Source organism: Vanacampus margaritifer, chromosome 2 (genome assembly GCF_051991255.1).
Source record: "Vanacampus margaritifer isolate UIUO_Vmar chromosome 2, RoL_Vmar_1.0, whole genome shotgun sequence".
Lineage (NCBI taxonomy): Eukaryota > Metazoa > Chordata > Actinopteri > Syngnathiformes > Syngnathidae > Vanacampus > Vanacampus margaritifer.
The window spans coordinates 54,190,973-54,205,654 of record NC_135433.1 but is presented as its reverse complement, the minus strand read 5'-3'; the positions used below and the strand labels follow the sequence as shown (position 1 = coordinate 54,205,654).

General features: G+C 37.9%; 1 protein-coding gene across 4 annotated transcripts in view; it reads right to left on the bottom strand.

Annotated features, from left to right (window-relative positions):
• Positions 1–11,304, bottom strand: part of ap2a1 (adaptor related protein complex 2 subunit alpha 1) — a 33,445-nt gene extending 22,141 nt beyond the window's left edge. For 3 of the 4 annotated variants that reach the window (XM_077556225.1, XM_077556226.1, XM_077556227.1), the window contains exons 1-5: positions 10,460–11,272; positions 5,915–6,126; positions 2,461–2,654; positions 2,246–2,375; positions 1,648–1,749 (exon numbers count right to left, since the gene is read on the bottom strand). In XM_077556225.1, the coding sequence (XP_077412351.1) occupies positions 1,648–1,749; positions 2,246–2,375; positions 2,461–2,654; positions 5,915–6,126; positions 10,460–10,526 (705 nt within the window). In that variant the 5' untranslated portion in view covers positions 10,527–11,272. Of the gene's footprint in view, positions 1–1,647; positions 1,750–2,245; positions 2,376–2,460; positions 2,655–5,914; positions 6,127–10,459 lie in introns of all 4 variants that reach the window. The other variant, XM_077556224.1, reaches the window with a different exon arrangement.
• Between the last annotated feature and the right edge of the window lie 3,378 nt (positions 11,305–14,682).

The window sequence follows — 14,682 nt, the reverse complement described above, 5'->3', positions numbered from 1 at the left end:
TCCTTCAGAAAAGTACTGATTGCCAGTCAGTGCATTACATTATAATGCTCAGAAGGTTTTCAAAAGCATACATTTATTTGCGGTTGAGATGGAGCTAGTTCTAGCTGGCTTTTGGGCAGGAGGCGAGACACACCATGAACTAATCATCAATCGCAGGGCACATATAGATAAACAGTTTACGTGCAAGTTCACTCACCGCAACACTGCAATTACAAAGAAATGATATTACAACAATGATGATAGATGTTATATGTATATGGGATTTTGCATTATATGTTAAGGTAGCAGACTTTCAAATAAGGCAAAGTTGCTTTAAAAAGATGCGTAATTCTATTTGTTTTATGTTTTAGTTTGAAAGTAAACTTCAGTTAGGAATGCCAATAAACAGCTTGACACTTGGCCTCTTTTTTTAAAGAAGTATTTATCTGCCAAACTGATGCTTGTTGTGAACCATATAACGATTGTATCTTCACATTTTTGCTGGCATGTCACAGTAAAAAATAAATTAATAAATAAATAACGAGGAGAAAAAAATAAAAATCGGCCAAGGTCAGGAAACTCCTAAGTCAAGGCACCACCATAACTGTATCATCACTCATAAGACTCTGGACAAGATTAGTAAGATCCCAAACAGCGGATGTGTTCATTTTAACAGATTGGTCCTAGTAGGCAATAGCCTTGTTGCACAATATTTTACCACAATTGCATTCACCAGACATGCAATGGGCCAATTGGTCACGGCTGCATTCCATTTTGCAGGCATGACCAATCAACTCGAGCTTGATCCAACTGTTGCAGTACAGAGGTTGGAAATCAAATAGTTGCTGAAATGTGCACAGCCATGGCACAACTAAACGTGGGTTAAGGGTTTTCATCAAGTACAAGTTTCTGGCATTTCAAAAATGTTGACTCATATGGAGTTCTGCCTCTGCATTTGCTTGTGCTACTTTTGCATCACTGTGTTGAGATGCCGTTACCAACAATGTGCACAGGACTGTTTGATCATATCATATCATATCATAGTGTGAGAGGTCAAGCCAATGATACTCAACCAGTGTGCCATGGCACATTAGTGTGCAGCGAGAAATTGTCCAATATCAAATATTTTGACCCCCCAAAAAATTATTTTCTAATAAAAATAAGTTTTTCTTCATTTATCTATTCTATGCCAGCCACGTAACAGGAAAAACAATCAAATGCTACAAGCCAGAAGGTACATAATCAACCTGTATATCCAGAATTGTTTTGCTCAGTGGTTTGCCATGAAATGTTTTCAGATCTGAAACATGTGCCATGGCTCAATAAAGGTTGAGAACATTTGAGAAATTGGCTATGGCTTAATGGCTTTACATTGCAGATGATATAGTTAGATTTAAAAAATGTTGCTATATGTACATTTTATCAGCAATGTTGCAGTATTCAGCAGGATTTAAGAAAAGTAGCCCTGGGTTTACATTGCAGTCACAAGCAGACATCCAATGAATATCTTCCATTTAAGGCACATATGATTATGATCGGATTCAATATGTTTTCCCCCTACATACACTGCAAACTTGCGTATATGAACTAGACTATGCGGAGAAGCAATCAACTTGTTCTCTAAGAACTTGAGTTCCATGTGTGGTACAGTTAACGCTGATTACTCACCCTGCTCAGTCGAGACACTGCCAGGGAAACACAGGTCTTAAACTCATCTGGATTCTTCTGGCTCAAACAGGTGATAAGAGAAATGGCTGCTGTCACCACACCCTAACAAATATAAAAACAACAAGGTAAAAGGCTCGCTTCGGATATCTTTTAGGGTTGCTGATGATGACAGAAGCAATGATTTCAGCAACAAAAAAACATGAAACACATACTACTGATGTGAGTTAGATTTCAATGAAATAAAAGAGGGCAACAGTAGATGATACTGTCGGGATATGGGTGGCTGGATGGATCATGTCACTCTGAAAAAATGGGACAGCTAACTGGAGGGGAGCCAGATCACTTCTGCCAACGTGCCCTTTAGCAAAGTACAGAGCCACTACCGCTCGGGGCAATTTTTGTGTGCAGCCCAATCAGCTCATGTCTTGATTCTGTGTATGTTCATTTGTATTTATAAGTACAGAGAATGCAATATAAGAGTCGGAAGGAATCTCAGATGTAATCCAATAAATTACAGCATTTTACTATCAATTTAAGACACATAACAAATGAATGGTTCCGTTTCACCCCAAAAAGTTTGGTTCCACAATGCTCTTACCATGTGTTGGTCATTGAGAAGGTGCACAACGCGCGATGTCCATTCGCCCATCAGCACCAAGTCCGGAGAGGTTTTATATAGCCGCAGGAGACACAGGGCAGCTGACTGTTTCACACTGTCCATCGTATCACTGTGGGAGGAAATCATGTGAAATGTAGCCTTCTTAAGGATGTTCAAGTGGCAAATGGAGAACAGTTCAAACAAGTCAAACTCACCCAGCAACCAAGATGCGGGGGATTTCACTGGCAAAGGCCTCAGCCATCTCTCGACTGCCCACGTTGGCAATACAGTGAAGTGCCAGGCACATGAAAGTGGGGTTGCGGCTGGACAGGTCATTTTTGATGGCATTGTTAATCAGACGGATCAGTTCGCTGTTGCTGTTGACCAGGACTGAAATGAACAAGTAGCCCTGGAGAAATAGGGGCTGATTGAGCGGTAGATTGCAGCACAGTAACACAATAGAGATATTACCACCATTATCACCTATTCTCAAGATTTAATATAATGCACTTAGGGCTGAGCAATTAATCGAAATTCAATTACAATTTTAATTATTACACTCTACAATTACAGAATCAGTATAATCGTAAAAAAAAGAAAAAAGATTAATACTAATTTTGAATTGTTTAAATTTATACAATAATTTGCACTTTTTATAATTTTTTAAATAACTAGTATAATAAATTTAGTTTCATCCAAAAGGAACTTGCATAATTAGTGTTTCAAATAATTTTATTTGTCTTGGTGTGTTTTATTTTTTTATATTTTAAGTGGCGGCCATGGCTCAGGGTGTAGAGACGGTCGTTCAGTAACCAGCTGTTTGATCCCCGCTCTCCCCAAGTTATGTGTTGTGTCCTTGGGCAAGGCCCTTCACACATTTTGCCTCCAGTGCTATTTACACTATGGAGGGTGCGAATGTTTGGTGGTGGTCGGAGAGGCCGTAGGCGCACACTGGCAGCCTCGCTTCCGTCAGCCTTCCCCAGGGCAGCTGTGGCTACTTAAGTAGCTTACCGCCACTACAGTGTGAATGTTTGAGTGCATAACGTATCCATTCCATTGTAAAGCGAGTGTCTAGAAAAGCGCTATATAAATATGATGCATTATTATTATTTGTCTTTTGTGTTTAAACATTTTGTTTTGTACCAAAATCGTGATTTCAATTATTCCCACATTAATCATGACTAACATTTTCTTCATTATCGAGCAGCCCTACTGCACTCCAACAAATTTTTGCCAACATAAAATTAATATATAGTATACATATATACGCATATATATATATATATATATATACATATATATACAGTATATATACATACATATATATGTATACATATATATAAACATATAAATGTATATGTATATATATGTATACGCATATATGTATACATATATAGTTATATATAGTTTGCTTTGTTTTTGTGCCGAGCGGTTGACTCCTTTTTACACTCTTATGAATGTTAAAATCAAATGCAACTTGAATCATCTATAAAGGTTTTATGATAGCAACAGTTTCAGCCTGGATTTAATCAATAATCAATTCTCTTATTTTGGAAGGGATTTGAAAATGTGAACAAATCAGATGTGAAATGTAAAACTATAAAAGTTTATTTAAGTCCTCTCCTGTTAACATGACTGCCTTTGGTGAGGCAGCAGTAAACTGACCACTTCCAAGCGACTCCATAATTCTGCTTTCTCAATGTTTCCTGTTCCTGTGACAACAGTCAAAACCAAACAGTCAATGTGGAAATGTTAGATGAGATACGCTGCATTACAACCTACAGGGGAAATGAGGGAAACTGATCTACAGCATTGGCTTGCACTTAATAAAGATTCTGATGCCAGTTAAGGTTACAGTATGTGGGTTATAAAAGTAGCTTCACACTGTGACAAAGCCGTGTGTGTGGAGAGTGACACAAAGGTCTTTGATCCCCAGTTCTGTCAACACTAATGGTCAAAAACCTCATCTTTTTGGGTGGTTGGGTCATGTGTCATGTCTAGCTTTCATGAAATTCTACACTTCAGAACACTGATTTAGTGCAGTAATACAATGCTATATTTACTTGGGCTTCAAATTTATTTGCTTTTGGTTTTCAAGTGGCACCTGTTATGATCATATATATTTGTTTAACATAACTAAAGACAAAACTATAAATAATTGTGTGTATAAATGTGAGGCTGTTAACATATTTACTATATATACAGTGAATATAAAGTCTACATGCCCATGTTCAAATGCCAGGCTGAGAATTCCAAAATTAGATTTTCTAAATTTTACACCGTTAACTGCAATTACTTATTTTTTTGTAATCTTTTAGATATGAAAATAAAAATCAACAGCTGAGATAATGTGTTTGCGTAAGTGTGCAAACCCTCCTATAACTGTGGATTGGGAAGTGTTCAGAAACTAAACTGATGTTAAAGGGGATTCAAGCAGACACCTGCCTTGCCTCTGATTAACTCTAAATGAAGGTTATCTGTTCTAGTAGGCTTTTCCTGACACTTATTATAGTCACATTTTACAGCACAGGCATCAGAGGGATCTCAAAGGTATAATTTAAGATAAGGGTACAAAATAATTTCCAAGGCATCAAATAAACCGAGCAACACAGTGAAAACAGCCATCATCAAGTTGAGAAAATAGGTTCAAGTAACAATGATATTATGGAGAACAGGACGTCCCTAAAAAATAAAATAAAAAAGTGAGAAGATGATGAGAAGAGATCAGGTCAAGGGCGCTGCCAAGAGTCCAACAGCAACATTGAAGAAGCTGCAGAAATTAGATGTGACACCATCTTCCAACTTTTTCAGACATCTGCGACATGTGATTTGTGGTTGCCAAGAGGGAAGCCTCATCTTACACAGAAAATCACTATTAGAACATTAGAAATTAAATTAGCAAAAGCATCTTTCAGCAAGACAAGGACATCCAAATCAACAAAAGAATAGCTACCCCAGAAGAATACTGCACATGAGATGCCCTCACAATCTGCCAGATTTTCAAGTATTTTTGCACAGAAGAGTGGACACGGACACATACATTAAGATGTGCCACACTGATAAGACTCCTACAAAGTGTTAGTTTGACAGTATGCACATTTATACAACCACATTTTAGGTTTATTCTATGTATTTTATTTTTCCCCTTAATTTTTTTCCCAATGGAGTTGTCCAGGTGATAGGTCACATTAATGATGGAAAACGTTTTGAAATGATTTATGTTACGCTGGAAATCTGTTCCTACAGTGGCAACGTAACCTAAATTTCTACGCAAGTCATAATCTATCATTAATTTACGCTAATGCAGTAGTAAATGCATAATTAAAGTAATTGTTTGTATGAAAAAACAAAACAATTAAATAAAAAAATTAAAAAATGAGCACAATGACGAGTGCCATGTTTCGTGAAAACTGCTAATTAGCCATTTCAAGAATTTTTGGGGGCTTAAAATATATATACCGTATATAAAAAAATCAATAAATTGATAATGAGCATCAAAGTGTAAATTATATGAGGATATTCGCCATTTGCAGGCCAGCTCGGTCCCTATACGCATGGGCCCACTGTATTTCCATTATTTCCGACAGGAACATTTGTGCCAAATCCGAACAAATCTGAGGGTCAATTTGAGGTGCCACTGTTTCAAAGTAAATGTTCAGGGAAACTTACAATCTGCTTTTCTGTGTACTTGTTGGAACTCAGCAGGTTCACCGCCTCCATGTGACCGAAGTCAATGTCATGGCCAAGCAGGAAGATGAAGAGCAGTTTGCAGACATATTTCTTCTTGCTGTAGCCATCAAGAGCTTTGTCTCCTTTAAATTTGGAACGAATGTTAGCCAGCTCTTTATTGATCCGCTTGATCTCGGCTTCCTTGCTTTTACCTGTGGTATGAAAAACAGTGGTACAGTGAGAGGAATTTATTCCATCGTAGCATGATGCTTTTGACCATTAATAATAAAAGATTTTAACAAGATACTTTCATGAAAAAATCATTTGGTGACATTTTTCCCCTTTATTATTGTTCGTTCTCTCTCTAAAAACATTCATGTTTTTTTTATTTCATATTTCTGATATAAAGTGCAAAGGTCCTGGGACCAAGGTTATTTAAGTTAACTAAAACTAACAAAAAAACAAAAATTCAAAAAACTATTTCGTTAATGAATTAAAATAAAAACGTAAATGCTTTTAAAAAAACGAAAACTAACTGAAACTACATTTTATGTTTACAAAACTAACTAAAACTAACTATAATTATAGCAAAAATGCCCTTCATTTTAGTCTTTGGTAATGAATTTAATGCATGAGCCTTTGGGGATGATTTATTTCTATGTTAACCGGAATAAGGACATTTGAAAGTGTGTCACACAACAATGACGTCATCTAGCAGCAACCAATAGAAAAGCACCTGCAGATGACGTTGCTCCCATGGTGTTTTTTGAATATTGCGCACAAGTAATACACACTTAAAAAAATAACAATAATACGGAAACTAACTGAAACTAAACTAAAACTAAGCATTTATGAAATAACTAAAACTAATAAAAACTAACAGAACCACCCTGAAAACCAAATAAAACTAACAAAATTTAAAAAGCAAAACTCAAAACGAAATAAAAACTAACTAAAATGAAAAATTCCCAAACTTTAATAACCCTGCTTGGGACTCATATAATTGTTTATGTTTGCAATTCTATGACACCCATATATAAACGGGATGTCACTGTCATAATTTAATTTGTTTGTCCATGTTTGCTGAACGCAAGCTAGTTCCTGTTTAGTGGCCAGACTGGCTGCACCAGAATATTTCTAAGGGTTTCACTATTATGTAGAGCCTCACCAAAACGTATCAAAATATTTTTTTCCCATGACCCATCGCAACTTTGCTTTAGAACTGTTTTATATTTATTTGTGTAGTCCTTGTACCTATAACTAGCCTAGTACAGATGTTGAAATGGTATGTTGCAGTGAAAAAGCTCACAAATGATAAAAGCTCACAGTGGCTTTACATTTCTGTACAGTACTGTTCATTAGAAGTAACTGCTTCTTGAGTAAAATAACTTATATAATCTACTATGTGGGAAAACAATTTAGCAACTTGTGAAACTTAAACCATATGTTTTTCTTATCCCTTGTTGGAAGCAGATGCAAACTACATGGGTTTAGTGAGCATTGACTTATAAATGCGCACAATTTGAGCATTCCTTCTGGTTTTCATCATCGACCCAGTTCAATATAGCGCTTTGCCACAACCAAACACTTCCATTCATACATTCTGAAGAGGAGCAACAAGCTGTTATTCTACTAATATGTATTCCTCCAATATCTATTCAGAATACTGATCAATTTAATCCTGTCAGATTATAAAAATTCCACCATTTTTGTTAGCTGTTTAACAACAGTAAAAAAAAAGAAGATTTTTAATCTATTTACTTCAACAGAGTTCATTAACTAACTATAATTTAAGATGCCCTCCCCCCAAAGACACTTACTGTAGAAAGTCCAACGTAACCTCATAAATACTCATTTGCATACGTTTCCCTGAAAACAAGTTTTCATGTCTTAAATATCTTTTAGCACTCAAGATTACCTTAACGTACAAAATAATACTATATGATTTTCTCCAATGATAAAAACAATATCCACCCACATACAACTGCTGTTTGGCAAGAGGGTTAATGATTTTGATGAGGACAACTAAGTGATAAATTTCACACATAGCTGACCTGCATTTAAAATAAATAATATAAAGCTCAATGTTTGAAATGTTCTAATTATTATCCAGTCAAAATCTATAACGCTTATACGCTTAAAAAAAACTCATTTTCTGCCACCCCTCCCAGTTACAATGCACATTTGCTATCTACGTATAGCTGTCTTCGGCAGTGGAAGTGTCGCAAGTGAGCTGGAGCCTATTCCAGCTGACTAAGAGTGTGAGCTCAACAGTCAATTGCAGAGCAAAATCTCCAATAATTTATATTGTAATGACTCATATTTATAATTCTGCACCCGTCCCCAACAACAAATGATTTCAACACACAGTTGGATCTATAATGTTTAAAATAAGTTGGCTGACTCTAAAATAGAAACAGACCAATATGTTTTTTTCAGGGCCATTACAGATTATTAGTCGTCAAGGAGGCCAATAGTCACTTTAACTAAGACGGAAACATTTGCGGGAAAAGAATAAGAAATAAAAATGCAAACTCCTATTCTTAAATTTGTCAAAATGTTTTTAAGCATAATGTTTATTGAACAAGTTTTCAGATTTGCTAAATGTTTTCATCTAGTGATCCCTAGCGCCATCTAGTGGTGAACTAATAAGTTATTCATTTTAAAAAATACTATGCACAAAAAAAAAGTTTTGCGTGAACATTTTTTTTTTTTAATTATATAATCGGAGTTCTAGTAATCACTAATTATATTACATGGCTGTAGTCTCACCTTACTAGAGCAGCCATGTTTCGCCACCATCTTGCTGCTACGAATGCCCGAAGGACAACTACGCGAGTTAGCCAAGGCGGTGCTTGCATTGAGTGTTTCACCCAATGAGTCAACCGCAGCTTACCTTCCACACCATGCAGGTGGTTGTCACTAACTCCTGTGATTCGGGCCCGTTGCTTGTCACTTTCTGCTTTGCTCTCGCAAGCTTTTACTAGCTTTTTTTTTTTTACTAGCTCCTCCCGCTAGCCGCTCGTTAGCTGCTCCGGTTAATTCCGGCTCGCTCGGTCTTTCGGCGTCGCTTGCCGGGCTTCACCACAGCTGCCAAGTCACTGTCGCTCACAGAGATGCTCGTTTTCTTAGGCAAAATAAGAATTGGTGGTAGGCTTGCGAAATGTGGTCTCTCTGAGCCACCGTAGTGTACTTGCTTCTACGTGTTTCTAATGCTATTTTTCACCACTAGATGGCGCTAGGGATCACTGAATGTCCCTGTAATATTACACTATAGACATCCGTCCGTCCGTCTTCTTCAGCTTATCCGGGGTCGGGTCGCGGGGGCAGCAGCTTTAGCAGGGAAGCCCAGACTTTCCTCTCCCCAGCCACTTCAGCCAGCTCATCCGACGGGACCCCAGGGCGTTCCCAGGACAGCCGAGAGACATAGTCTTTCCAGCGTGTCCTGGGTCGTCCCCGGGGCCTCCTGCCGGTAGGACATGCCCGGAACACCTCCCCAGGGAGGCGTCCAGGAGGCATCCGAACCAGATGCCCGAGCCACCTCAACTGGTTCCTCTCGACGTGGAGGAGCAGCGACTCGACGCTGAGTCCCTCTCGGATGTCCGAGCTTCTCACCCTATCTCTAAGGGAGAGCCCGGCTACCCTGCGGAGGAAACTCATTTCGGCCGCTTGTATCCGACCCAGCTAGCTCTGGGGACATGGAATGTCACTATAGACATATTGGTTTTAAATTTCTAACAAAAAGTTCAGGGAGTTCCCACGAGTATCATCAGCATGTCTTCAAAAGTTAAATGAAACCTTAAACGCGTAAATAATTCCCTGTTGTTTTCTAGAGTAAATAAAGTTTTCCAAAATTTCAAAATATCTAAAATATCAAATTTTCACTTGTCTTAGAGTTCCCATGGTCATCAGTACAGTATCTCTTTATAAAGTCAAATGAAAATTTAAATAAATGATTCCCTCAAGTCAACGCAGATTTAAATGATCTATATTATCGCCCGTGAGATTATTTATTTTATTTTATTTTTAAAGGTGGATGCCAAAATGTCAAAATACTGAACATCGGCGCCAATAATCAAATTGGTCTACTCTAAAGACGTGATGGGCTGTTTGGTGTTTTCATGCAAAAAATAAATAAATCCAACTAAACAGTTAGCATTCTGGGGTTGTATTAGCAACCAGTTCATTATTGCAACATTAACATAACTGCTGTACTGTAGTAGAAAAGTCGAGTTTTTTGTAACTGTAATTTAACAGTAACCACCCGTTAATGTATTTCTAATACGATATGACACCAAGGTGGAAAGGTCAATGTATGGATTGCTACTCTTCTGCATTTCAAAAGTAACACAAACACCAAATTGCAACAATGCAACTGAAAAACGCACAATTATTTGCCAGACTATACAATCTTAAAACAGATGTGGGGTGGAACATGTTACAACCAGAAAACAAGAGAAACGCCAAACGATTTTATCTGCTTTGGTGGATAGCTGCCAAACAGCATGCAATAAAAAAGGGGAAAGAAAAAGAAAGATCACTTACAATTCCTTATGTCCGAAATGAAAACAGCTAATCCACGCATTCCATCTCCTTTCGACACAGCCGGCATTTTTGCAGGTTTTTATTCGCCTGAAAGTGAAAAAAATATCCGCTGCTGGTCAGCTTCTTCGATGAAGTGGACGATGGGCTACTTGGAAGTGTAGTACGAGCTAGCTACTTAGCACCGCCAGTCGATCGTAAAAAACTTTATGATTTAGTGTTTTCTGATGATGTTGCTTTCGGTGTGTGGAAGGCTCAATGATTTAATTGCAAGGTTCGCTGGATGGCGGTGATCAAGGCGAAGCACGGTAAATAAACGGTATCCCGTTAACTGGCTCGTTTCCGCTGGCTATGTCAAGCTATTTCATTCAATCCTTCTCGAGCGAGGATTAAATCCGAAGAACGCGACAAACGGCTGCAGTAGAAATGTACATTATGTTAAAACCTCACACGGCGTTGATATATTGCAGACGAGCGTCAAGATCGCAAAAACGCGTTAATAAAAATAGCGCACGAGAATACGCCGATAAGTTGTCCTCGAGTCACAAGCAGCGTACAGCTAGCTCGACAGCTAGCTAGCTAGCTGGCTGGCTAGCGATAGCGTTCAATTGCACCAATGCATCACCGGTTGAGCAAAAAAACATCAGTTACAGTTTGTTGTCAGCCACTGATACAAAACGTAGCCGTGGTGTCTTTATCACGCGACAAAAATGACAAAAGAAAATATATCGTAGAATTTCTGCCCGTTCTAACTCTCCGAGTCTTTACCCCGCTGCCTGGATCAAGCTCGTGACAGCAGCAGCCCCACAGCGTGACCGCGCGACTCACTCGTGCACGCGTACGCTCCAGCCGGCACGCTTCTTTCTTTCCACCAGCCTACACTACTAACGCTTGAAAAAAATGGGGATTGATATTTATAATCTAGTGATTTTTTTTACATCAGAAATTCTGAACATTTTACTTTCTTAATTTCTGAGTGCATCAACCTTTACTCAAGTAGTGTGATTACTTTTATGGATTTTTTTCCTGGTATGATACAGACACAATACTGTGTGATTTAAAAAACAAAAAAAATTTAACTCCAATAAAACACGTAAAAATAACTGGCCAGTTTTGTTCACATACTACTAGTGATAACATTTTGTTTTTAAAGGCATAATGTACATTATTTAGTGCCATCTAGTGGTGAACTAATAATTCATTCATTTAAAAAATCCACTATTGATTTAAGATAATGCACAAAAAAAATCAACGTACTTTTTTGTAATCAATCTCACCTTACTAGAGGCTGACATGTTTTGCTGCCATCTTCCTGCTACGGATGCCCAAAGGACAACTTTGCGAACGTAGTTAGCTCTGCTTACAGATAGTGTCCGTCCCATTGGATCGCCCACCGCTTATCTTCCACAGCTGGGGCATGTAGGTGGTCGTCGGCGTCGCTGAGTCCCGTCATTCAGGCTTCTGCTACTTGTTGCCCTGTGCTCTGCTCTAGGTTTTACTTGCTTTTTCCACTACTATATAAATAAAAATGACTAGCTGCTCGATCCAGCCTATGGCATGGCTAATGAAGAAGGTATATTAAAAATCCATACTTTTGCGTGTCCAATAAATCAAATTATGGGATAAGAAATGAACAGAGTTCCTGCGCAGGATGATTTATTCCGGAGATCTCCGTTACATCATTGAATCAAACTCCAACAGTTTCAGATCAATAATGCTACTCCTCTTTCGAAGAGCCCACACTTTATTACAATCAAATCGCAAGAACAGTGTCTCCAACACCGCCCCTCATGAATAAGTAAATGTGTTATATAATGGAAAAATACAGGTTGAAAAACAGAGTTCTCAGGACACAGATACAGCTGTATTCGTCTCTAGTCAAAATATACTTTCAAGGCAATTCTCAGTACTTTCTCCCATAACAAAATCTCACAAACAAGTTGAACTCAACAGCTCCTAATGTAACATAGTTATATGAGTGTGCGCTCTCTCTCACGAACAGAAATGTGTTTTCGCACAGAACGCTGAGAAGGAACTTTTTTAGACTAAACAATGGGTCCCACCTTAAGGTCAAATTATACTGAGTTCAAAACTACTTTACCTACTTCACATCTATAAAACATTTCCACATGGTTAATATAAAGAATTAGATTGTTAATAATGTATAACAATGGTTAATATATGAAATAAAGTATTAAAAATGTTATAATATCTTTCACTAACTCCCACTAGCCCTTCTTGTTAGCTGCTCCGGCTAACTCAAGCTCGCTCGGTCATTCTGCGTCACTTGCCGGGGTTTTCCCCGACTGCCAAGTCGCTGTCGCTCGCCGAGACGCTTCCTCACTCATGCCAAATAATAATATTGGTGGTAGGCTTGCGAAGTGTGGTCTCTTTGAGTCACCATAGTCTGCGTGCTTCGAAATGTATGCACTTCGGCGGTATTTTATTATTTGGCACCATTTAGTGGTCAGCTATTACACACTATACTTTAATTTATGAATGATGCGTAATAGAATAAACCTGTTGTCTGATGAATCCACATTTTAAATTGTTTTTGGAAAATATGGGTATTGTATCCTGCAGGCCAAAGATGAAAAGCACCATCCAGATTATTATCAACGCAACGTTCAAAAGCCAGAATCTGCGATGGAAAGGGTATGTGTTAGGGCTAGCTAGCATGGATAAAACTTGCACATATGTGAAGGCACCATTAATTCGGATAGGTGCATACAGGTTTTGTACATAAACAACATGTGCTGCCCTCCAAGTATACCATCTTTTTCAGGAACATTCCTGTCAGTGAAACAATGCCTAGCCACATTCTACATGTGTTACAACACCATGGCTTTGTAGTAAATGGGTGCAAGTACTAGACTGGCCTGCCAGGGCACAAAAAAACTGGGGGCCTCTAAGGATTCTGGTTTCTACTTGAGACTTTCCTTTTCAAGTGAGATGACTCAGTCCTCACCAAGAGATATTTGTTACCTATGCCATAATCCTTCATGGCAGCAAAATTAAAAGCAACATGCCACCAAATAGGTTTACAGACGCAATGTAAAGACTTGAGAGTAAGACTTAGGTTATCAAAAGAGAAGTCAAATTAATTTTAAACGCTATTGTCTTTTCCGAAGTTTGAAGGACGCAGCTTTTCATCCCCCTTACCTGATGGTGTTTTTCTAAGGACAGGTAATAATGCAAAATTTAGGAGATTTGACTGAGGGTGGCACATACAGTAGTTAACCTTGCACTGCAAGATGAATTCTCGCGGTATTTGTGAGTTCACAAACTCTGGAGAATATGACATTGTGGAGAACACCCTTGAGTGAATCACAATATCAATCTGGCTATTGCCATGTTAGCACATAGTGCCTACCTGGTTGGCACAGTTGCCTAGCAGTTCAGAGCTTGGGTGTTCAAATCTGGGCCCAGACCTTCCTGTAGGGTTGGGCGATATGGCCAAAAAATAAGTTGGTAGTTTTTGTAAACAACTTACAAAAACATTTGAATGTAACACAACATAAGAACAACAGCTTTTATTAATCCAAAAGACAAAATGTGATTTCACGATTTAGCAAATTTTCAACGATTTGATTTTTAAAATGACGATGTATCGAATTAATTTGATTTATTGCCCAGCCCTACCTTCCTGTGTGGAGTTTCAGTTTCCATGGTCTTTTTGTGCCTGTGTGACTTTTCTCCATGTAGTCTGAACTGATTTCCTCCTAAATTGAGTGGTATACAGAGAATGGGTGGAGGGAGAACCATTCACACGGTCAATAAACCTATGAAGGTGTTGTAATATTTTCTGTGTAAAAGTAAGGGAGGAAATGATTACAATAAGTGTGTTACATAAAAAACACATTTTGGCAATGTGGAAGGAAGCCAGAGTAAAATCAAGATAAAAAAAATATTGCTTTTTTTAAACACCATTGTATATGTACAGTATTGTACGTTTGAAATTAATAATCTTACTAAATAAGGATAAGCAGTTCAAAAATGGATGGATGGATGTTGCTAAATAAATGCTTAAATAATTATTACCAAAGTAATGAAAAATACAAACACAATTTGTATTATATATACTTATATTTATTATGTGCATAATAGTGTTTTCTTTTATTCATCGCTCCATCTGTCTGAAAATAAAATGTGGCAAATGAGCTAACGGTCCACAACATTATGTAGTTTACAGTTCCGAACACATAGAGGTGCTATTTCAACTGAAC